General features: G+C 45.2%; 1 protein-coding gene across 1 annotated transcript in view; it reads right to left on the bottom strand.

Moving 5' to 3' along the window:
* The window catches only part of LOC124720404, a 120,125-nt gene extending 95,088 nt beyond the window's left edge, over window positions 1–25,037 (bottom strand). Inside the window, exons 1-2 of the mRNA XM_047245741.1 lie at window positions 24,872–25,037; window positions 4,850–5,011 (exon numbers count right to left, since the gene is read on the bottom strand). Of these exons, the coding sequence (XP_047101697.1) occupies window positions 4,850–5,011; window positions 24,872–24,949 (240 nt within the window). The 5' untranslated portion in view covers window positions 24,950–25,037. The remainder of the gene's footprint in view (window positions 1–4,849; window positions 5,012–24,871) is intronic.
* Window positions 25,038–25,569: the final 532 nt, after the last annotated feature.

The following is a 25,569-nucleotide window of genomic DNA, read 5'->3' as shown; positions in this document are numbered from 1 at the left end:
TTTTCTTCTCCGTCCTCTTCCACGCTCCGCGTGGCTCGGAAAACCCAAAGACGCCATTTCCGCTACCAACCTAATGCAGATGGATTTCTCACAAGTAGCGCAAACCTCGTTGCCTACTTAACCACTACGAGAGTTGGCTATTCTGTACGCATGACTATTGCAGACTTTCTGTAGCAGACTACGCCACCCTCTAGCAACGACACATAAACACATTCATTCAATCACACCACTATGAGAGTTATAAACAAGGGAAAGAAAGAGAAATGCTAGAGAAAATGGGCTACCGGACTAATGAAAGGTGGCTACAGGACCCTTTCAACGTATCGATGTCGGTCGATGAGGCCTGGCACGAAGACGGCGTTCCAAAGCATCCCAAACTATAGGATTGTGGTTAGGACTCTATGTAGGCCAGTGCATTACAAGAAATTTACTGTCGTGTAACCACTCCGCCATAGGCCGTGCTTTATAAATAGATACTCGATCGTGTTGAATGACGCAATCGCCATTCCCGAATTTTTCTTCAACAGTGGGAAGCAAGAAGGTGCTTAAAACATCAATGCAGGCCTGTGCTGTGATAGTGCCACGCATAACAACAAGGGGTGCCAGCCCCCTGCATGATAAACACGACCACACCATAACATCACCGCCTGCGAATATTAATGTTGGCACTACACACGGCCGGCCTTTGTGGCCGAGCAGTTCTACGCGCTTCAGTGTGGACCCGCGCGACCGCTTCGGTCGCAGGTTCGAGCCCTACCTCGGGCATAGATTGTGTGATGTCCTTAGGATAGTTAGGTTTAAGTAGTTCTAAGTTCTAGGGGACTGATGACCTCAGAAGTTAAGTACCGTAGTGCTCAGAGGCATTTGAACCACACGCTGACAGAAGACGCTCACCGGGAATTCGCCATAGTCATATCCTGCCATCGGATCGCCACATTGCGTACCGGGATTCGTCACTACACACAACAATTTTACAATCTTCAGTCGTCCAATGTTTACGCTCCTTACACCAAGCGAGGCGTCGTTTGGCATCTACCGGCGTGATGTGTGGCTTATGAGCAGCCGCTCGACCATGAAGTCCAAGTTTTCTTACCTCCCTAACCATCATAGTACTTGCTGTGGATCCTGTTGCAGTTTGGAATTCCTGCTTGATGATCTAGACAGATGTCTGTCTATTAGACATTACGATCACCTTCAACTGTCGCCTGTCTATGTCAATCAACAGACGAGGTCGGCCTGTACGCTTTTGTCCTGTACGTATCCCTTCACGTTTCCACTTCACTATCACATCGGAATCATTGGACCTAGGGATGTTTAGGAGTGTGGAAATCTCGCGTACAGACTTAGGACACAAGTGACACCCAATCACCTGACCACGTTCGAAATCCGCGAGTTCCGCAGACCGCCCCATTCTGCTCTCTTACGATGCCTAATGACTACTGAGATCGCTGATATGGAGTACCTGGCAGTAGGTGGCAGCACAATGCACCTAATATGAAAAACGTATGTTTTTGGGAGTGTCGGGGTACTTTTGATCACTTGGTGCATATCGGTATCAGTTTCGATCTTTCAAATGGAACTTCAGGACTTTGTGCTGGTAATATCTTAGTTCAAGGGACACAAATTCAATTGCGTTTCACTCTTTTAGATCCTAATAGCTGTTTCGGAGAATTTGTAGTACTTACAACATTGACTTTACCTGTTTTCAACATGAAACCTATTGGTGCCTCACATGGAAATTTGTGTTGCCGCCATGTGGGTCTGCTTACAAAAGTGTAAACTGGTGCCGGCCGGGGTGGCCGAGCGGTTCTAGGTGCTACAGTCTGGAAACGCACTACCGCCACGGTCGCAGGTTCGAATCCTACCTCGGGTATGGAAGTGTGTGATGTCCTTAGGTTAGTTAGGTTTAAGTAGTTCTAAGTTCTAAGGGACTGATGATCTCAGAAGTTAAGTCCCACAGTGCTCAGAGCCATTTGAACCATTTTGTATACTGGTGCTAATAGTACTTGGCTATATGTGATAGAACAGACGCTTCCACTGGAAAACAAAGCAAGTGGTATCTAACGTTAAAATTTCTGGTCTCGTTTCTGCCTGCCCATTGCAAGGAAGGTGCATGTAAAAAATTACATGGATCTATAAAACAAGGAACAGAGGTATAAAGACAGGTAAGTACGTTTCATGAGTTTCGGTAAAGAGAATTCTTTGAAGGAAGGGCCTTTTGTCCTGATGTCGCATCAGATCCGAGCGGTAGAATTCCACGCGTCTTCTGCAGTCCCTCTAATTAACCGGCTGCTCAAGTGCCGCCCATCACTCAACAGGTGCGTACGACGCAGACAGAATGGAGGCTACACTTCCTCCGTTGCCCTGCGTACCGGTAAGGTATAGAAAGACGTCTTCAGCGTACCATGAGCTGCACTAGAATTGTTTTATTTGTCAAAATCGTTTTTCGGTTTTAAAACACATCACCAGAGGCATTTAGTACAGAGGAACAAACAACTGTGCGTGCATCGAATTCTACAAAATGGTGACTGAACGTATATAGCTCTAATATAAGTTCATTTACATCATGCACTTGTGTAGCAGTGACATGCTGTCAGTCAATACGACAGGATCTGAAATACACTGAAGAGCCAAAGAAACATGTCTAATATCGTGTAGGGTCCCCGTGAGCACGCAGAAGTGCGGCAACACGACGTGGCATCGACTCGGCAAGTGTCTGAAGTAGTGCTCGAGGGAACTGACACCATGAATCCTTAAGGGCTGTGCATAAATCCGTAAAATTACGAGTGGGTGGAAATCTCTTCTGAACAGTACGTTGCAAGGCAGTCCAGATATTTAGGGAGTTTGGTGGCCAACGCAAGTGTTCCTGGGACCACTCTGCAGCAATTCTGGACGTGTGGGGTGTCGCATTGTCCTGATGGAATTGCCCATGTTCGTAGGAATACACAATTGACATGAGTGGATGCAGGTGGTCATACAGGATGCTTACGTGCGCTTCAGCTGTCAGAGTCGTATCTAGTCGTATAAGGAGTCCCACATGACTTCAACTGCACACGGCCCAGACCATTTCACAGCCTCCACCAGCTTCAACAGTCCCCTGCTGACATACAGGGTCCATGGATTCACGAGGTTGTCTCCATAGCCATACACGTCCATCCGCTCGATACAATTCCAAACGGTACTCGTCCGTACAGGCCTCATGTTTCCAGTCACCAACGGTCCACTGTCGGTGTTGACGGGCCAGGCGAGGCGTGAAGGTTTGTGTCGTGTGGTGATCAAGGGCACACGAGTGGGTCTTCGGCTCCGTAAGCCCATATCGATGATGTTTCGTTGAATGGTTCGCATGCTGACACTTGTTGATGGGCCAGCATTAAAATCTGCAGCAAGATACGGAAGGGTTGCACTTCTGTCACGTTGAACGATTCTCTTCAGTCGGCGTTGGTACTGTTCTTGCAGGATCTTTTTCCGGCCGCACCGATCTCGGAGATTTCATGTTTTACCGGATTCCTGATATTCACGGTACACTCGTGAAATTGTCATCAGGGAAAATCCCCACTTCATCGCTACCTCGGATATGCTGTGTACCATCGCTCATGCCCCAACTATAACGCGACCTTCAAACTCACTTAAATCTTGATATCCTGCAAAGCAACAGTAACCGACCTAGGGACCGATGGCCGTAGCACCAACCAGTAACCGACCTAATGACTGCGCCAGACACTTGTTGTCTTATACAGGCGTTGCCGACCGCAGCGCCTATTCTGCCTTTTTACATATCTCTGCATTTGAATACGGAAACCTATATCAGTTTCTTTGGCGTTTCAGTGTATGTTATGGGAAATATTTCAGATCCTGTGATATTAAATGACAAATGTGTCATTGCTATGTAAGAGCATAATGTAAGTAGACTTATATTACTGCTATATATGTACAGTTATCATTTTGCAGAAATATATGTACATACAATCGTTTGTTCCTGTGTATCAAATGCCACTGGTGATGTGTTATTAACCGGAAAACCGATTTTGGGAAATGAAATAGTTCTAATGGAGCTCATGGTGTATTGAAGACGTCTTTCTATAAACTTTGTTTCGTCTTTATCAGACCTGACGTATATCTTATTTGGCTAAGAAATTACGAGTTCCGCGTTAAGACGGCAAACCACTTCAAGATCAAACCACATAGGTGTTGTAACTACTCCCAAAATAGTAACGGGATTCCGAAGAGTGCAACGTCTTCGTGCAACTGCGATTCTACCAGGATAAATTTCTACAGTTGCATTAAAAAGAAAAGGAAAAAATATCGATATCTATTTCTCTGTAATTAAACTAAACTCTGCCCGAACTGGTCATGAAGCCCCAACGGTACCGACCGGTCGCCGTGTCATCCTCGGCCAACAGGCCTCACTGTAAGCGGATATGCAGGACCATGTGGTCAGCACGCAGCTCTCCAGGCCGTATGCCAGATTAAGAGACCGGAACCGCTGCTTCTCATTCAAGTACCTCCTCAATTGGCCTCGAAAGGGCCGATTGGACCCCGCTTGCCAACAGCGTTCGACAGACCGGATGGTCACCCATACAAGTGCTAGCCCAGCCCGACAGCGCTTAACTTCGGTGATGTGACGGGAAGCGGTGCTACCACTGCGGCAAGGCCGTTGCCTTCTCTGTAAGTAATTAGCAATGGGAATACGCTAAGTGCCGCTTAGTGAGTGCTTCCCAGTGGGAACGATATTACGACATCGTAAACGGCTTCGGAAGCAGCTGAGGTGCAGAGCTTAGCCTAATAGCCCCTTACATCGGACAACACGCGTGTGCTCCAGAGCTGAGAGACGCTGCCGCCGAGCGCTCACCTCGCAGTCGTCCGCCAGGTAGTCGTAGCTGGCGGTGAACTCCCCCGTGTAGGCCGTCTCGTTGACAGCCTCGTCCAAGATCAGCGACACGTTCACCAGCATCCCCGGGTATTCCCCGTCGTCGCAGGCGCCAAAGTCCACGGTCTTCAAAGCGTACGGGCCCTGCCGGGCACAAACAATACATTGCAAGGGGTCTTCCAGCACTCGTGTCGACACAACGAAACCAAGTGCTGACAAAACAATACGTTGGTGCTTCATCTTCACTAATATACTGGATGATTTCTGCACCATGTACAAGCTCTAGGGATTGACTGAAGAGAGGATACAGATCAGAAAAGGTCTGTCAAAATATCCACGGGTGTACTGCCGGTCTACAGTGTCCAACGGGCACAATATTTCGGCGATCATACATGTCGCCATCACCAGATGAACTGACGGACTGAGCTCCTGTGAGTGTGCCGGCACGGAGATCCGTACACTATGGCTGCTCAGGGGGAACTGGGTTCGGTCGCGGCGGCGGCCGATGTAAATACCCTCCGCCCGCGGCGCGCTCACTCCGCTGTCCGCGCCCCGCGCCACGGTCGCGCGGTGGAACAGATTGCGACGGCGTCTGAGATGACGTCGGTGTGATGGTTCTGTCCGCCGTGTAAGCCATCGAAATTCGCACCAATGACGAACTCATAAACCGTGACTGTGGCTATACTCTTAGCAAGGCTTGGGAACCAGCGATTGGGTTAATCAAGAGTAAATCCAGCAAATGTATAGTTGTGACGACCACGGCGGACAGAACCATCACACCGACGTCATCTCAGACGCCGTCGCAATCTGTTCCACCGCGCGACCGTGGCGCGGGGCGCGGACGGCGGAGTGAGCGCGCCGCGGGCGGAGGGTATTTACATGGGCCGCCGCCGCGACCGAACCCAGTTCCCCCTGAGCAGCCATAGTGTACGGATCTCCGTGCCGGCACGTTCACAGGAGCTCAGTCCGTCAGTTCACCTGATGATGGCGACCTGTATGATCGCCGAAATATTGTGCCCGTTGGACACTGTAGACCGGCAGTACACCCGTGGATATTTTGATTATCAAATACGCCGGAGAAACTCAAGAATCACAGAAAAGGTCTAATTAACTTATGCCCGGAAGTGTATGGTTTCTATGCTAGAGGCCATTTATTCAACCGTACGAGGGTCGTTCAATAAGTAATGCCCTACATTTCTTTTCTCACAACATATTTGTTGTTAAGAGTCAGAATTTGGTGACACTAACAGAGTGATTATAATTAAACTTTCAAAACGCTGTAGAAATAACACCTCTAGTAACAATTACGTCAATTTGCAACGGAATATTATCGGAGAAGGAGCAAAACGTACGTCAGAAGAAAAAAAAATTGTGAAGATTGATCAGTAGATGGCGCTCTATGTGTCAGAATACGTAAATGAAAACACCTGCCATGCGCACGACCCAGTGAAGTTGGTATAAACACGCCGGGTCCACGGCTTTTCCTCCTTCCGCATCTGCAACGTTCGCCGTGACTGTCTCAGTGCAGGATCGCACTCTGCTCGTAAAGCTGCATTACAAGAACGATGGCTGTGCACACGTCGCTCTGCAGAAGCCACAGCAGTGCAGGAGGAGGCGAGTGGTGGAGTGCAAACGTGTGGTGCACGGAGAACTGCCAGAACGTTGGGCGTACCCGTGAGCACGGCGCGTAAAATCCTACGAAACATTCTTCTTTGCTGTCCATTCAGAATTTCCCATGTGCCCGAGTTGCTTCCTGTTGGCCTGCCAGCAAGAGAGAGACGTTTGCTTTAGAATTTCTTGCTCGCACAGAAGTGGACAATGATTGACCGTGGAAGATTTTGTGGACAGACGAAGCCCACTTTCATCAGACAGGATATGTCAGTACACAGAATTGTCAAATATGGGCAACGGAAAATCCACACGCAAACCAACCAGTACCACTCCGTGCTGAAAAGGTCTCTGTGTGTTGCGGATTTACGGCACCATTTTTCATAGGGCCATATTTTTTGTAAGAGACAGGTGCTTCCGCTCCTGTTACCTGTGCCGTCACTGGTAAGCGCTATCAGTCTGTTTTGCGCAACCACTTCATTCCAGCTCTTCAACAGCGTGGGTGTGTGGATGGGGTCGTTTGTATGCAAGATGGCGCATCTCCGCACACTGAAATTCCAATTAAGCAGCTGCCGAGGTACCATTTCGGAAATGCTAGAATTTTGAGCCGCCATTTCCTTACAGCCTGGCCGTCTCTATCACCTGATCTTGATCCGTGTGATTTCTGGCTGTGCGGCTGTCTGAAAGATGTTGCGTTCAGTGATCCGACTGCAAACTTAAGACACGCATTGCGCAACACATTCTGAACGTCATCCCGGAAACACTTTGAAGAGTTGTGGAACATGCTGTTTCTCGATTTCAACTGAAACGGTGGACAGCATATTGAACACGTTTTGCACCAGTCACAAGGAAATTAATAATCCGATTTCATTATGATTGGTGCTGTTTATGCGGATATTGTCCTCAGGACAATTAAAAACTGATTTTTCCCAAACCATGTGATATGACCTTGCCTTCTACATCTACATCTACATCTACATTGATACTCCGCAAGCCACCCAACGGTGTGTGGCGGAGGGCACTTTACGTGCCACTGTCATTACCTCCCTTTCCTGTTCCAGTCGCGTATGGTTCGCGGGAAGAACGACTGTCTGAAAGCCTCCGTGCGCGCTCTAATCTCTCTAATTTTACATTCGTGATCTCCTCGGGAAGTATAAGTAGGGGGAAGCAATATATTCGATACCTCATCCAGAAACGCACCCTCTCGAAACCTGGCGAGCAAGCTACACCGCGATGCAGAGCGCCTCTCTTGCAGAGTCTGCCACTTGAGTTTATTAAACATCTCCGTAACGCTATCACGGTTACCAAATAACCCAGTGACGAAACGCACCGCTCTTCTTTGGATCTTCTCTATCTCCTCCTTCAACCCGACCTGGTACGGATCCCACACTGATGAGCAATACTCAAGTATAGGTCGAACGAGTGTTTTGTAAGCCACCTCCTTTGTTGATGGACTACATTTTCTAAGCACTCTCCCAATGAATCTCAACCTGGTACCCGCCTTACCAACAATTAGTTTTATATGATCATTCCACTTCAAATCGTTCCGTACGCATACTCCCAGATATTTTACAGAAGTAACTGCTACCAGTGTTTGTTTCGCTATCATATAATCATACAATAAAGGATCCTTCTTTCTATGTATTCGCAATACATTACATTTGTCTATGTTAAGGGTCAGTTGCCACTCCCTGCACCAAGTGCCTATCCGCTGCAGATCTTCCTGTATTTCGCTACAATTTTCTAATGCAGCAACTTCTCTGTATACTACAGCATCATCCGCGAAAAGCCGCATGGAACTTCCGACACTATCTACTAAGTCATTTATATATATTGTGAAAAGCAGTGGTCCCATAACACTCCCCTGTGGGACGCCAGAGGTTACTTTAACGTCTGTAGACGTCTCTCCATTGATAACAACATGCTGTGTTCTGTTTGCTAAAAACTCTTCAATCCAGCCACACAGCTGGTCTGATATTCCGTAGGCTCTTACTTTGTTTATCAGGCGACAGTGCGGAACTGTATCGAACGCCTTCCGGAAGTCAAGAAAAATAGCATCTACCTGGGAGCCTGTATCTAATATTTTCTGGGTCTCATGAACAAATAAGGCGAGTTGGGTCTCACACGATCGCTGTTTCCGGAATCCATGTTGATTCCTACATAGTAGATTCTGGGTTTCCAGAAATGACATGATACGCGAGCAAAAAACATGTTCTAAAATTCTACAAGAGATCGACGTAAGAGATATAGGTCTATAGTTTTGCGCATCTGCTCGACGACCCTTCTTGAAGACTGGGACTATCTGTGCTCTTTTCCAATCATTTGGAACTCTCCGTTCCTCTAGAGACTTGCGGTACACGGCTGTTAGAAGGGGGGCAAGTTCTTTCGCGTACTCTGTGTAGAATCGAATTGGTATCCCGTCAGGTCCAGTGGACTTTCCTCTATTGAGTGATTCCAGTTGCTTTTCTATTCCTTGGACACTTATTTCGATGTCAGCCATTTTTTCGTTTGTGCGAGGATTTAGAGAAGGAACTGCAGTGCGGTCTTCCTCTGTGAAACAGCTTTGGAAAAAGGTGTTTAGTATTTCAGCTTTACGCGTGTCATCCTCTGTTTCAATGCCATCATCATCCCGTAGTGTCTGGATATGCTGTTTCGAGCCACTTACTGATTTAACGTAAGACCAGAACTTCCTAGGATTTTCTGTCAAGTCGGTACATAGAATTTTACTTTCGAATTCAATGAACGCTTCACGCATAGCCCTCCTTACGCTAACTTTGACATCGTTTAGCTTCAGTTTGTCTGAGAGGTTTTGGCTGCGTTTAAACTTGGAGTGGAGCTCTCTTTGCTTTCGCAGTAGTTTCCTAACTTTGTTGTTGTACCACGGTGGGTTTTTCCCGTCCCTCACAGTTTTACTCGGCACGTACCTGTCTAAAACGCATTTTACGATTGCCTTGAACTTTTTCCATAAACACTCAACATTGTCAGTGTCGGAACAGAAATTTTCGTTTTGATCTGTTAGGTAGTCTGAAATCTGCCTTCTATTACTCTTGCTAAACAGATAAACCTTCCTCCCTTTTTTTATATTCCTATTAACTTCCATATTCAGGGATCCTGCAACGGCCTTATGATCACTGATTCCCTGTTCTGTACATACAGATTCGAAAAGTTCGGGTCTGTTTGTTATCAGTAGGTCCAAGATGTTATCTCCACGAGTCGGTTCTCTGTTTAATTGCTCGAGGTAATTTTCGGATAGTGCACTCAGTATAATGTCACTCGATGCTCTGTCCCTACCACCCGTCCTAAACATCTGAGTGTCCCAGTCTATATCTGGTAAATTGAAATCTCCACCTAAGACTATAACATGCTGAGAAAATTTATGTGAAATGTATTCCAAATTTTCTCTCAGTTGTTCTGCCACTAATGCTGCTGAGTCGGGAGGTCGGTAAAAGGAGCCAATTATTAACCTAGTTCGGTTGTTTAGTGTAACCTCCACCCATAATAATTCACAGGAACTATCCACTTCTACTTCACTACAGGATAAACTACTACTAACAGCGATGAACACTCCACCACCGGTTGCATGCAATCTATCCTTTCTAAACACCGTGTGTACCTTTGTAAAAATTTCGGCAGAATTTATCTCTGGCTTAAGCCAGCTTTCTGTACCTATAACGATTTCAGCTTCGGTGCTTTCAATCAGCGCTTGAAGTTCCGGTACTTTACCAACGCAGCTTCGACAGTTGACAATTACAATACCGATTGCTGCTTGGTCCCCGCATGTCCTGACTTTGCCCCGCACCCGTTGAGGCTGTTGCCCTTTCTGTACTTGCCCAAGGCCATCTAACCTAAAAAACCGCCCAGCCCACGCCACACAACCCCTGCTACCCGTGTAGCCGCTTGTTGCGTGTAGTGGACTCCTGACCTATCCAGCGGAACCCGAAACCCCACCACCCTATGGCGCAAGTCAAGGAATCTGCAGCCCACACGGTCGCAGAACCGTCTCAGCCTCTGATTCAGACCCTCCACTCGGCTCTGTACCAAAGGTCCGCAGTCAGTCCTGTCGACGATGCTGCAGATGGTGAGCTCTGCTTTCATCCCGCTAGCGAGACTGGCAGTCTTCACCAAATCAGATAGCCGCCGGAAGCCAGAGAGGATTTCCTCCGATCCATAGCGACACACATCATTGGTGCCGACATGAGCGACCACCTGCAGATGGGTGCACCCTGTACCCTTCATGGCATCCGGAAGGACCCTTTCCACATCTGGAATGACTCCCCCCGGTATGCACACGGAGTGCACATTGGTTTTCCTACCCTCTCTTGCTGCCATTTCCCTAAGGGGCCCCATTACGCGCCTGACGTTGGAGCTCCCAACTACCAGTAAGCCCACCCTCTGCGACTGCCCGGATCTTGCAGACTGAGGGGCAACCTATAGGGCCAGCCGTAGGCCATCCTAGAAAATGGCCTCACGGGTAGTGACGTCTCCTAATCAGGGTAAACCAACATATAGGCTTGTTCACAAGTTAGAAGCAGAGAAGAAACATTGGCAATGTACATTTCTAATACAAATACCATAGAGGCCTATATCTTCCCTGACGAAAGTCGAAATATCTGTTAGCACACCTTATTCCATTTGGCATGAACACATATTCTCTATAAGCAAGTCTAAATTGTTCCAACAACTCTTCCAAATTGGGTTTATAATACCAGAGTTTTTCCAGTACAATTACTGCTGCAGAATAATTAATTTTATTTCCATAGAACGTAATCGCCAACTCGTCGATGCGTTGCTCCGTAGTAGGGACGAGGAATGCAAGGCGGAGATCATCAGGATAATTCCTTATGTGCTCCCAGTTTGCATAGAAAAACGCCAACGCAGACATAGACTGTAATAAAATAAACTTTATTCAGAACGTGACCGTTCCTTTACGCTTACAAAAGGTCATATATACACGGTTCCGTACATTAAATGTAACATATTTAACTTCACTCTGGACAATATCATTTTTTTCAGGTTCATCACCAGCAACCTGAACACCTATATAATATGGATTAGTTCCTTGAAACATTTTATTTTTACATTTACACTGGTTTTCAAGATCAACCCATGACTTTACTTTACTAATGTCTGCACTACTCTCCGGTTTACTATACGTCACAAATTTGAATGCAAGACGCCTACTATACTTCCTCCACGGTACACCCGCGGATTTATCAGGTTTCAGACTAAAGGCACCAAGCTTATTACTACATGCAATCCTCACCCTTTCTAGGGCTCCTTGATCTTCAAATATTTTTTTGTTAGCTCTCTCGTCTAATGTTAGTCTTTCTATCCTTACATTTACTCTATAGATATATGTTACAACTTTATTAATAATAACACCAGCATATTTATTAGCAAAAAACTTGAATTCATCAGATATGTCATAGTGCTTCAATGTTGACAGGTTATTTGCACTCTGCTGTCGATTTGCTGTCGATTTGGAATATTGTGGAATATTATGTGGCAGAGGAGTTATTTGCCAAAGGTAATAGTACTCATCTGCATGCATATATTAAACTGGCTGAAGGGAAGCTATTGAGCGATGTTAGGTTGGTATTTATGTTTGGTAGTATTAACGGTGTTTTTGATGTGCAAAAGTGCCGTAGTCGGAAAACAGCATTAGCGTATATTACTAAAGCCGATGCAGATCCAATTTGTAATGTAAATGAATCGGCTTTGTCATTTAATGTCCGTTTACGTAGATGGGCAGAACGTACACAGGTTATAGATTATACAGATCCGTTTTTAGTTAACAACTGGTCCCGAGTAAGATTTATAGAAAAGTATTTTGAAACGTTCCAGGCAAAGAAGTGCGTGGTTCGTGGATTTACTGAGTGTCATTTGAAGTATAATGGCTGGGCGGGTCGCGTTGTCCAATGGTATAATGCGGCCTTTCGGTCCAAGGCGGTAAGAAAGAAACAATTATATTTGTATGGCGATACCAATATTGGCAAGTCTACTTTAGTGGAAAAAGTGATTTCCCGTAAACAGCACGTGTATATGCCATATTGCTCCGAATTCGGATTTGGTGTCGTACATGCCGATTGTCATATCCTCCATTGTATGAATGTGAAACAGGAGATGGCGTCGGACAGTTCGGACATGGACGAGGAGACGCAGGCCATATATGTATCGTCGGATGAAGATGAGGACCCGGTATCGCCGTGCGCGAACGAGGCGTTGGATACGCCGCCGTCGCCCAATGCTTAGTAGACCGTATTTCTCCCGTATGTGTAAATGGCGTACAGAGTACACGCAGTCGGATGGCGTTATATTTGAGTATGGGAAGATGGGTAGTCAGGAGAAGTGTGATGAGAGTGCAAAGAACCTGTCAACATTGAAGCACTATGACATATCTGATGAATTCAAGTTTTTTGCTAATAAATATGCTGGTGTTATTATTAATAAAGTTGTAACATATATCTATAGAGTAAATGTAAGGATAGAAAGACTAACATTAGACGAGAGAGCTAACAAAAAAATATTTGAAGATCAAGGAGCCCTAGAAAGGGTGAGGATTGCATGTAGTAATAAGCTTGGTGCCTTTAGTCTGAAACCTGATAAATCCGCGGGTGTACCGTGGAGGAAGTATAGTAGGCGTCTTGCATTCAAATTTGTGACGTATAGTAAACCGGAGAGTAGTGCAGACATTAGTAAAGTAAAGTCATGGGTTGATCTTGAAAACCAGTGTAAATGTAAAAATAAAATGTTTCAAGGAACTAATCCATATTATATAGGTGTTCAGGTTGCTGGTGATGAACCTGAAAAAAATGATATTGTCCAGAGTGAAGTTAAATATGTTACATTTAATGTACGGAACCGTGTATATATGACCTTTTGTAAGCGTAAAGGAACGGTCACGTTCTGAATAAAGTTTATTTTATTACAGTCTATGTCTGCGTTGGCGTTTTTCTATGCAAACTGGGAGCACATAAGGAATTATCCTGATGATCTCCGCCTTGCATTCCTCGTCCCTACTACGGAGCAACGCATCGACGAGTTGGCGATTACGTTCTATGGAAATAAAATTAATTATTCTGCAGCAGTAATTGTACTGGAAGAACTCTGGTATTATAAACCCAATTTGGAAGAGTTGTTGGAACAATTTAGACTTGCTTATAGAGAATATGTGTTCATGCCAAATGGAATAAGGTGTGCTAACAGATATTTCGACTTTCGTCAGGGAAGATATAGGCCTCTATGGTATTTGTATTAGAACCTCTATAAATAAAACCTCAGAGTCCTTCTCAGACACACAGCCGTAGGCCATCCTAGAAAATGGCCTCACGGGTAGTGAGGTCTCCTAATCAGGGTAAACCAACATATAGGCTTGTTCACAAGTTAGAAGCAGAGAAGAAACGTTGGCAATGTACATGTAAATACGAGTTCTGCTTGCATTATCGTTGGCAATTGTTGGCGAGGCTATATTACGTCCTCGATATTTCAGGATGGCGTACAACCTCCGTCCCGCTCTGGGATACAGAAGAGATGTGTATGAAGCTGCAACCAGTGGTCTACAATCATCCCAAGCCAGCGAATATAACAGTTCTAATAGTCCAGAGGACGATAGGAGTTCGTCGCAGACTTCACAACATCAATTTGACGACGGATGGGAGGTGCCGTTGTCGCGCTTGCCAGCGCACCTACTCGGAGCTCCAGGGCCATCCACTGCGAGTGCTCCCCCTATTCGGGCCCCAGTAGAAAGTGACGCGAGCCCATGGGCTTACGTAATTAACAGTATGACACCTATACACCCATGCACATTGGGCAGTACAGTTTGTTTGACGTCAAACGTACACCTTAGGCTTTGTTGTATGATTCATTTGTAGTCAACCTCTATTAAACAATGACTCTTACAGCACCATCTATTGCTACATTCTGTAACTATTTATTTTTCTTCTACGATAGATTTTCCCCCTTCTCCGTTAATATTCCGTTGCAATTTGATTTTATTTTGACCAGTGGCGTTATTTCTGCAGCGGTTTGAAAGTTTAACTTTAATTATAGTCACCCTGTACATGAACTTGTTTTGTCCAAGTCCTACTTTTCTACATAATCTCCATCACGTTCTATGGCTGCACGCCATCGTTGTGGAAGAGCATGTATTCCCTGCTATTAAAAGCTATTAAAATACACGGTCGTCTGACGCACCGTGTATTGGGGGGGGGGGGGAGGAGGGGCAACTTTATGGTACGGACACGGCAGTCGCCTTACACAGTGTTAGTCACATTTTCCTCCAAGTCTGGTGTCCAAACATTTGGGGTACGTGCTTCATGATTTCTAGCTTCCTGAAACGACCCCGTGTCAGACAAACGGCGAAACACTGTTGCAAACATTGAGAGCTGTGCCAGAATGAGATTTTCACTCTGCAGCGGAGTGTGCGCTGATATGAAACTTCCTGGCAGATTAAAACTGTGTGCCGAACCGAGACTCGAACTCGGGACCTTTGCCTTTCGCGGGCAAGTGCTCTATCTATGGAGCTACCCAAGCACGACTCACGCCCCGTCCTCACAGCTTTATTTCAGCCAGTTTCATTGAGAGCTGTGGTTGTTGGCGGGAACAGATCTGATACAACGTTACTTCCAGCAACCCTTTGCTATTTGCCTTTCCGTAAGTAAGCACCATGTCGGCAAGTTCTCGATTCGAATATGGGGGGATTGTGTATAACGCTGCATCACGTCCACTACAAGGTGAATCAGCGAGAGAAGTGAATCGGACACAACGTTACCAATTACTGTGGCTTGAGAGGGCGCTAGGGCATGACATACGAGGACCAGTACCACCCTCTAGGAGGAAACCATGCATTCTCTGTAACAAAATAAGTGACCTCTAGCATGGAAACCATGCCTTTCCGTAAATAAGTCCGTTAGACTATTTTTGTTCCGTATCCTCTCATCGATCGAACGCTAGAGTTTGCACATGGTGGTAAAAATCACCCTATATAAAGGAGAAACGTTATTTAACATTGTTCCCAAAAATCTCTAATAGTTTACCTCAAAGTTTTACACAAGGCTCTTATAAGCGATTGAAAGAACATAAGCTACACATTTTCTTAAACAACAATGCACATATTTTTCTGTTAAAACCGAGTCCGAGAAAAACAGTGCTGTTCTGTGTTATGAAAAGTGTGACTTCGACTCCTTTCTCACAGATGGCTTCTGTTACGGTAGCAGAACGTTTAAACCATTATACAAAATTTTTATCCCTCATATATCGTTTCTCAGGGAATATAATTTTAAGCAATATATGTCTACCGAACAAAGTGCTCTTTTGTTTTCTTCCTCGAAGTCGGTTTTCACAAAAACTTGTATGATCAGAAATTTTTATTTCTACCTTATAGGCTTATGCTGTGTGAATGATCCTAAACTTTGTAATGCCATTTCTCCGTGGATTAAGACTGCGATGTAATGTCACTGAAGATGCTCCCCTCACATATCAAGCAGCTGCTGAGGTCTCTCTTGTACCCCAGATACCAATCATCGTAACCGATCTATCCATTCATTTTACGTCAATCAACATTTATTTTGCAATAACAGAGAATGCTCACGGTCTGTCATACAAGTACGTTGGAACGGATCTACGATCAGAGTGTTTGCACCGTCGTGAACTGTATTTACCGTTTCACTGACACTTGGCACACAGTAGCACAGAAACTAAAATTGTACTCTGTAGTACCAGGGCATAGGCTACAACAACTATTGTACAAACAACAGTACATGAGTGTACAGGGTGAAGCGAAATTCACGCACTCTGGCTTCGCAGCCCACCACATGTGCAGTAACGACCTCTGTCAACTCACACATCCAGCGCTGTACGGTTGGTGCTGTTGGAGGCGAACCACGGCCGAGTTCTACCGGCGGTGCCTGAAAGGCGCACTCGGCACACCAGCAGACGACCAGCAGTACCTGCCGCGACTGAGGAGAACCGAGGCGAAACTCCTTCAAGTAAAGAAACAACAAATGAGAGGCGTCCTCAGCAGAAGCAAGGCGTATGGCGAGGTGGATCAAGAGCCACTCACCGTGCACCGCCTACAGGGTGTCCAGAAAAGGACTCCCTGATTTCAAAATTAGGTATCTCGAAAACAAAGATTGATAGAGGAATACAATAAACGGTATGTTTATTGTGAAAGCTGTAATAAGTTTATACAGCAGTTTGAAATAATAGTTACAAAAGCTGCTAACAGATGGCGCTGTACGCTATACAGCTCATATCAGCATACATAAGTCAAATAATCGTATGAAAACAATCTTTGCAAACAATCACATCACAATGTTTTCAAAATGTTCACCATTGGCACTACAGAGGTGACGCAAACGAAGAATGAAATTCGCCATCACATTTCGTAGTGTCTCAACCGAAATGGATTCACATGCCACAGAGATCGCCGATTCGAGCTCGTCCAGCGTGGCGGGATGCTTCGGGTAGACCGTGTCTTTCACTGTGCCCCACAAAAAAAGTCACAGGGAGTCAAATCCGGCGAATATGGAGGCCAATCCATGCCTGCAGCAGTAAATTTGGGATATTCCAAAGCAATGACTCGATTCCCGAAGCATTCCCCAAGAAAGCGAAACACTTGTTCGGTCCGATGTGGTCGGGCTCCATCTTGCATAAACCATTCAGTACCTGGTCGATCCCCTAACGCTTGCTGTGTGGCGACAAATTGTTCCAAAATTGCAACGTAACGTGCACCAGGGCCAGTAATGCCTCTGCTGCATACTGCAGCCCACACAGTAACTTTAGGAGAATACACGGGTTTCGCTTCACACCAATATGGCTTTTCGGAATCCCAAAATCGCCAGTTCTGCTTATTCACGTATCCATTCATCTGTAAACCAGATGCAGCCCAACATCAAATCCTTCACTATCAATCATTGTGAGCATCTGATTAGCAAAGGCAACCCTTTGTTGCACAGCTCGTACGGGTATGGCCTGGTGCGTTTGAATTTTGAATGGAAACATGTGTAGGCTCTTTCTCAGTATTTTCTGCGTGCTGAAACGCTTCAAACCAGTCTCAGATGCAATTCTACGGACGGATGACATTGGATTTCGCTGAATAATTCCAGAAACTGTGGCGATATTTTCAGGCGTAACTGCGGTTTGCTTGCGGCCAACATGCCCCTCTAGATCATCAGTTACACTGCCTGTTCCTTGAAATTTTGCGAAGAGCGTACGAATGGTTTTCGCATCGGATCCTTTTGGAACATTAAATCGTGCTTGAGATCTTTGCCTTGTTGCTGTACTCGTACGGAGTACATTGAAAAAGTTCAGAGAAGGGCAGCACGTTTTGATTTATCGCGAAATATGAGACAGAGTGTCACTGAAATGATGCTGGATTTAGGCTGGACATCATTAAAGCACAAGCGTTTTACGTTGTGGAGCAATCTTCTCACGAAATTTAAATCACCAACTTTCTCCTCCGAATGCGAAAATATTTTGTTGACGTCGACCTACGTAAAGAGAAACGATCCCCATGATAAAATGAGCTCGTACGGAAGGATATAGGTATTCACCGTTTCCGCGCGCTATACGAGATTGGAATAATAGAGAATTGTGAAGGTGATTCGATGAATCCTATGCCATGCACTTAAATGTTATTTACAGAGTATCCGTGTAGTTGTAGACGAAGATGAGGTCAGACTTTTTCTTCGCATGTGTCGACAGCCTGCAGTTGAAAGCGTCGCGGAGCTCGAGGGCAATATCGCAGGGGTCCACGCTTCTCCACTATTACTGAGGAACGCTGTAGGCACCTCTGGGCCACATTTGAAACTTATGCGTTTCAGTCGGAGACAGTTACGGGGTTTCGTAAAAGCGGTCCTTTAATTCTGTTGCGCAGTGTAGTGCTTGAATGCGTTTTGCGAAGACGGTCTTCAACAGCTAGTTGTACAACCCAGCCGCACGGTGTGGCCGCGCGGTTTGAAGCACCATGTCACGGATTGCGGAGCCCCTCCTGCCGGAGGTTCGAGTCCTCTCTCTTGTTCTTAGCATAAGTTAGTTTAAGTAGTGTGTAGTGTCTTGAAAGGAGGGTATAAGATGAACATCAACAAAAGCAAAACGAGGATAATGGAACGTAGTCGAATTAAGTCGGCTGATGCTGAGGGAATTAGATTAGGAAATGAGACAATTAAAGTAGTAAAGGAGTTTTGCTATTTGGGGAGAAAAATAACTGATGATGGTCGAAGTAGAGAGGATATAAAATGTAGACTGGCAATGGCAAGGAAAGCGTTTCTGAAAAAGAGAAATTTGTTAACATCGAGTATTGATGTAAGTGTCAGGAAGTCGTTTCTGAAACTATTTGTATGGAGTGTAACCATGTATCGAAGTGAAACGTGGACGATAAATAGCTTAGACAAGAAGAGAATAGAAGCTTTCGAGATGTGGTGCTACAGAAGAATGCTGAAGATGATAACTAATGAAGAGGTATTGAATAGAATTGAGGAGAAGAGGAGCTTGTGGCACAACTTGACTAGAAGAAGGGAGTAGGACATGTTCTGAGACATCGAGGGATGACCAATTTACTATTGGAGAGCCACGTGGAGGGTAAACATCGTAGAGGGAGACCAAGAGATGAATACACAAGCAGATTCAGAAGGATGTAGGCTGCAGTAGGTACTGGGAGATGAAGAAGGTTGCACAGGATAGAGTAGCACAGAGAGCTGCATCAAACCAGTCTGAGGACTGAAGACCACAACAACAACAACAAGTCTAGGGACCAATGACCTCAGCAGTTTGGTCCCTTAGGAATTCACACATTTCTACAACCTACACGCAATGAAATTAATTTAGACCTTGCAGTTACAGGCAGGCCTCTGCTTAACGACAGTGTAAGTATAGAAATAGAGATTAGTGATAATGATGTCAAAATAGCTTCGATTGTTATCGAAGTTCGTAAACTCAACAGAAAGACTGGGCTACAAATTATGCTGGACCAGGTAAGCGGCAATTAGCTCCCAACTTAAATATCGCGCAGAGAAGGCATTTATTGCGTTTTTCCGCTTGTATACTTTAGATACTAACAGAATCTCTTTGGATTTTCTGCCAGGTTTCGATACAAAGTTCTATTGTGGAAACTACTGTAAGCATCTCGCATTGAAGTGCGCGCTAAATTTCGAGTTTCTGTAATAGATTGTCAGTCTTGTAGATAAATTTGACACGCTTTTCTCGTTGTTTCTGACACAATATTGTGCACTGTTTTGCGTATAAAGTCGTTTGTTAATTAATTTGGTACAAATCTCTCAATTGCTGTCGATATTATTTCTTTAAGTGCAACCCACAGCTGGTCTACACTTACGTTGTTATTTTGGAAGGAGAGGAGATTGTCTCTCAGCAAAGCGTAAGTGAATTTTTATCTGCTTTTTTGAATAAATGTATATTTATTTTTGGAGGATTCGGGCGTTACAGTATTCAATTTCACTACGACCGCCCTGTGTTCGCTAATCCCTGTATCCGTTCTGCAGCTCGTCATTAACTCAGGATTATTTGTTGCCAAGAGGTCGAGTGCGTCTTTACAACAGTTTACTATTCGAGTGGGCACGTGAACTAATTACACGAAATAATTTTCAGAGAATGCGTTTAGCACAATTTCGGATGATGTTTTATGCATACCTCCGTATTTAAATATGTATTTTCGCCGACATATCGAGGGTAAATTGCAGCCACCACCAACTATAATTGTACGCGCCGGATACGTGTTAGAAATTAAACTCAAGTTTTCTTTCAACCTTTCAGCAATCGAATCATCTGAATTGAGAGGTCGGTAAAAGGATCCAACTGTCATTTTATTCCGCTTGTCAGGATTGACCTCTACCCATACTAACTCACAGGAAGTATCTATTTCAGTTTGTACACAAGATAAACTGCTTCTAACAGTAACGAACACGCCGTCACCGAAGGTATTTATCCTATCGTTTCTGAACATCGTTAGGTCCTGCTAAAAAATTTCGGATGAACTTATCTCCGACTTTACTCAACTGTCAGTGCCTATAACGATTTCAGCAGTTTTCTATTAGCGCCTTCATCTCTGTTACTTTCCCAACACATCCACGTCAATTTACAACTGTTATAGCGATGGTTCCTAGTAGATATCCAGCTATTAGCAAGACACAGTTACTCTACATGAAACGTTTATTGATACGTATACTACATTTAAGCGTCAAAGAAACTGGTATAGATATGTGTATTGGAATATAGATATATGTAAACAAGCAGAATATGCACTGCGGTCGGCAACCCCTATGTAAGACAAGTGTCTGGCGCAGTTGTTAGGTCGGTTTCTGCTGCTACAACGGTAGGTTATCAAGGTTTAAGTGAGTTTGAACGTGGTGTTATAGTCGTCGCACGAGCGATGGGACACAGCATCTCGAGGTAGCGACGAAGTGGGAATTTCCCCGTACGACCATTTCACGAGTGTACCGTGAATATCAGGAATCTGGTACAATATCAAATCTCCGACATGGCTGCGGTCGGAAAAAAGATAATGCAAGAACGGGACCAAACACTACTGAAGAAAAGTGTTCAACGTGCCAGATGTATAGCCCTTTCGCAGATTGCTGCAGATTTCAATGCTGGGCAATCAACAAGTGTCTGCGTGTGAACCATTCAACGAAACATCGTCTATATGGGCTTTCGGAGCAGAAATCCCCCCTTGTGTACCCTTGATTACTGCACAACACCAAGCTTTACGACTAGCCTGCTCTATTGCTTAGTGTTTTTAGTAATTGCTTACTGTGTGACTCTTTGACGTAGGTTCGAGCAACTGAAAGAAAGACAAATGTTCAGCTTCAACTAATATGGCTCGGTCTCCTTAATTTTTAGTAAACGAACCTATCTGAGGAACGAACGGAAACATACGACCCATTATACTCCGTCCACGTTTCTGTAACAGTCAGCTTAACATCTGCTCACGTGAAATCGAAATGGCGGTGCTCAGTTCGACTACACTTGAATACCATTTGCTGTCTTTACGGATATCTCATTCTAGCTTCTCTACGGAATTCCGTTGCTGCTAAGATGAGAGGCACTGACGAAACGACTCCCTTTCGGATTTGGAAATGTTGCGTGCATTATGGCAGTGCAACATTCGGGAGTTACAAAATGCTGATGAAAATCTTTATTACAATGCGAGGTGCTTTAAAGAGGCAGACAAATAGGCACCTCAGACCGACGCCGACTCACGTCCATAGTATAGTTCTCAATCGATCCCACCCCTTCTTCTCTTAATTAATGCCGTGTCGGGTACAGGTCACACTTCCGATTGCAGCAATTAAGGGTTACCTGTTTTTGACCGGCCTGCACGCATGAACAAGTGATTCCATGAGCTGTATCATACCCCAATCATTTTTTTGTAAGTTCAAAACACAGAACCACGCGGCTGCTACGGTCGCAGGTTCGAATCCTACCTCGGACATCGATGTGTGTGATGTCCTTAGGTTAGTTAGGACTACGTAGTTCTAAGTCTAGGGGACTGATAACCTCAGATGTTAAGTCCCATAGTGCTTAGCGCCATTTTTGCAGACCACAGGGAAGTTTGCACGCAAAACTATTTTTCCGGGGAGGGGCGCAAATTGGAAAGCTAATTTTACCTACGGTGACTTTTTACGTTATAATATAAATACAGTCTCGATTAAACCTTTCAGTAGATCGGTCAGGTCGACAAGATTTGACTCTCTGTTTTCATTCGCATTAAATGATCCGTGAACGTGTTAATAGCACAAACTAGATGAATATTTGTTTAATTTACAACAGTGTTACTGAAGTATCAATCTCACTTAGTACTCCCTTCGCTGTGCCTTTTTATACAATTTTTCCGGGACTGGCTGGTTAGTGCGCGTTACCACTTACATGAGTCGGCACCTTCGACGTTTACTATTAATTTATCTAGCCTTATCCTTTATTTAGGTCCTACCTTTCCCTAGTAAGATTGTAATTTAATTATTTGATGTAGCCTACCTAGACAGCAGAAACACGAAATAAGATCATGGGGGGGGGGGGGTAGTCTTGTTTATTTGTTTGTTATATCGAATTGATGGACAAGAATTCTGTCCAGTCTCGTGCTTAGGAATAACGAGTGATCAAACGCCGATCGCTGTGACTTAGAATTTCAGATATATTTACTTGAAAACGACTTTTTTGTCGGCTTTCGAAGAGAGGCATCTTTACAACTCGTTAAATAAATTTGTCTTGCTTAGAAGTTATTATGGCGTGGATTGGATGCTTAATGACATTTCTGTTTTTAAAAATTGAAATTACGAACTAAATGATTCGCATCACTCGCATTAATTCCAGTGATTGGAGATGCTATGGTGATCTTCTTTGTATCTGCAGTACAGTTGAAGTAAGGATACAGGATAGTGAAGCGCTGGTTTACCGCACTTCCTTCTTCACTGATAACACACCCACACTATAACAAACAAATTGGATCGAAAGTTGTCTTACTAGTTGTTCGATGAATAATCGCTAGTTAAGCGAGCGAATGTCTTCACTTTTTATGTGGTTGGAGATGCTTACTTTGACATGATTGGACAGGGGCTTTGAGATCATGCTCGTATTTATAGGTCTATTCCACTCCAAGTGACAGTTCCTGCTGAATTCAGTCACTATTTTTTTCTACACGAAAGGTATCAATTTAATTTATACAAGTTTTCGAACAAAGGTTCGAAAGACCTTGAGTCTATTATTTCCTGTTCGGAAATGGCCCAGATGCAGACTTGTATGTCTAAGTATGGCACTGAGACTCGAGACAGGAAGATAGTTATCTGAAACGTATCCTAAGATTATTTATTTATTTCCAACTACAGGGAAAACCTTGCGTGAATACAGATTTAGTGATGAAACTGTCCACCATTTACTCTGCTTCACAAGAGTTTTAGCCTCATTTAGGTTGGTGAATCTGCTGTTGTTCATCAACTTCTTTACCCCTGAAACTCTTTTCACTTTCAGTCATAATCAAGATTGAATAATATTAAGAAAGTACACTGGAGCACCTAAGAAACTGTTGTAGGCATGCGTATTCGAATACAGAGATTTGTAAGCAGGCAGAATACGGCGCTGCGGTCGCTGCGAAAACAAGTGTCTGGCGCGGTTGTTAGATGGGTTACTGCTGCTACAGTGGCAGGCTATGAAGATTTAAGTGAGTTTGAACGTGACGTTGTAGTCGGCGCACGTGCGATGGGACACAGCGCCTCAGAGACAACGATGAAGTCGGGATTTTCCCGTATGACCATTTCACGAGTGTACAGTGAATATCGGAATTGCAGTAAAACATCTAAACTCCACCATTGTTGTGGCCAGGAAAAGATGCTGCAGGAATGGGACCAAAGATGACTGAAGAGAATCGATCAACGTGACAGAAGTATAACCCTTCCGCAAAATGCTGCAGATTTCAGTGCTGGGCCGTCAACGTCATCGTGTGAACCATTGAACGAAACATCGTGTACCCTCGATGGCTGCACGACACAAAGCTTTACACCTTGCCTGGGGCCATCATCACCGAGACTGGACTGTTGATGAGTGGAAACATGCTGAGAGGTTGGAAGTGTCTCGTTTCAAATTGTATCGAGTGGATGGACGTGCACAGGTATGGAGACAACCTCAAGACTCTGTGGGCCCTGCATGTCAGCAGGGGACTGTTCAAGCTGGTGGAGGCTCTGTAATTGTGTGGGCTGTGTGCAGCTGGAGTGATATTGGACCCCTGACCCGTGACAAGTACGTAAGTATCCTATCTGATCACCTGCATCCATTCACGCCCATTGTGCATTCCGACCGACTTGAGCAATTCCAGCAGGACAATGCGACACCCCATACATCCAGCATTCCTACAGTGTATCTGCAGGAACACTCTTCTGAATTTAAACACTTCCGCTGGCCACCAAACTCCCCAGACATGATCATTATCGAGCGTATCTGGGATATCTTGCAATGTGCTATTCGGGAGAGATCTCCACCCCCTCGTACTGTTACGTATTTATGGACAGCCCCGCAGGATTCGTGGTGTCAGTTCCCTCCAGCACTACTTCAGACGCTAATAGAGTCCATGCCACGTCGTGTTGCAACACTTCTGTGTGCTGGTAGGAGCCGCGCACGATATTAGGCAGGTGTATCAGTTTCTTCGGCTTTCCATTGTACTCAGTTTAAGCCCAAACTTTTTCGGGGGGTGGGGGGGAGGGTGGGGGAGGGTGCGTCCCCAACTTCCTCCCACCTGCATGTGGGACTGATCACAGTTGGGAAAAGCTCCAGTAGTGGTAGTCACGTAGAACCGCAATGATGAGCCGTAAGAGGGGGAGGTCGTGTGAAATTCCACGGGGAAAAATACCGTCGTTTGAGCGGTTGACGCAGAGAAGAAGCAGGGCGGGTACTCACGGCGAGGGCGATGTTGGCGCTGGTGATGCCCGCCACCGACGCCGCCGCCGCCAACATCAGCAGCGCTCCGGGCCCCATGCTTGGAGCCGGCGCGTCTCTCTGCCTCTCTACGCCTGCCTCTGCCTCCGCCTCCACCTCCGTTCTGCGCTGTCCCGGTCGCAGAGCTGCGACCCTGCACTGTCTGTCGCCCCCGGCTGTCCTGCTCTTTTGTAATTGCGTCGCCAGATGCCACAAAGCGGTCCCTGCGAACTGCGCGCTTGTCCACCGCCGATACCATCTCTCCCCCACTCCTCGTCCGTCGTATGTGTGCGACCCTGTCCTTCTGCTCTTCCTGTTTTGCAGCTTGTGTCAGCTGTTGGAGTGTAATTCGCCGCTGCCAGGTTAGCGTGGTTTGCTAGCGAAATGGAATTCCTCATTTCATTTCCCAACGACCTTCTCTCCTTTTTTTCTCTAATTTGCGAAGTTTGAATTGTCTACTACTCTTCCTTGTCAGGTCAGATGAATGCTTTGACTCCAGAAGCATTACTATCGACACACAAGCCTGTAAATCTGGTACTGTGGTATCAGACATTTCCTTTAGGAAAAATTTTTGTTTTTCTGATTACGATTACAATTGCATACATTATTATACCGCTATCCCAGAACACTGTACCACTTCCAGGTTCTCTACGTAGTGGACTCCAGTGGCAACAAAAAAT

The sequence above is a fragment of the Schistocerca piceifrons genome, chromosome 11 (genome assembly GCF_021461385.2).
Source record: "Schistocerca piceifrons isolate TAMUIC-IGC-003096 chromosome 11, iqSchPice1.1, whole genome shotgun sequence".
Classification (NCBI taxonomy): Eukaryota; Metazoa; Arthropoda; class Insecta; order Orthoptera; family Acrididae; genus Schistocerca; species Schistocerca piceifrons.
Note: the sequence above shows the minus strand (reverse complement) of the source record. Positions and strands in the feature narration are given on the sequence as shown.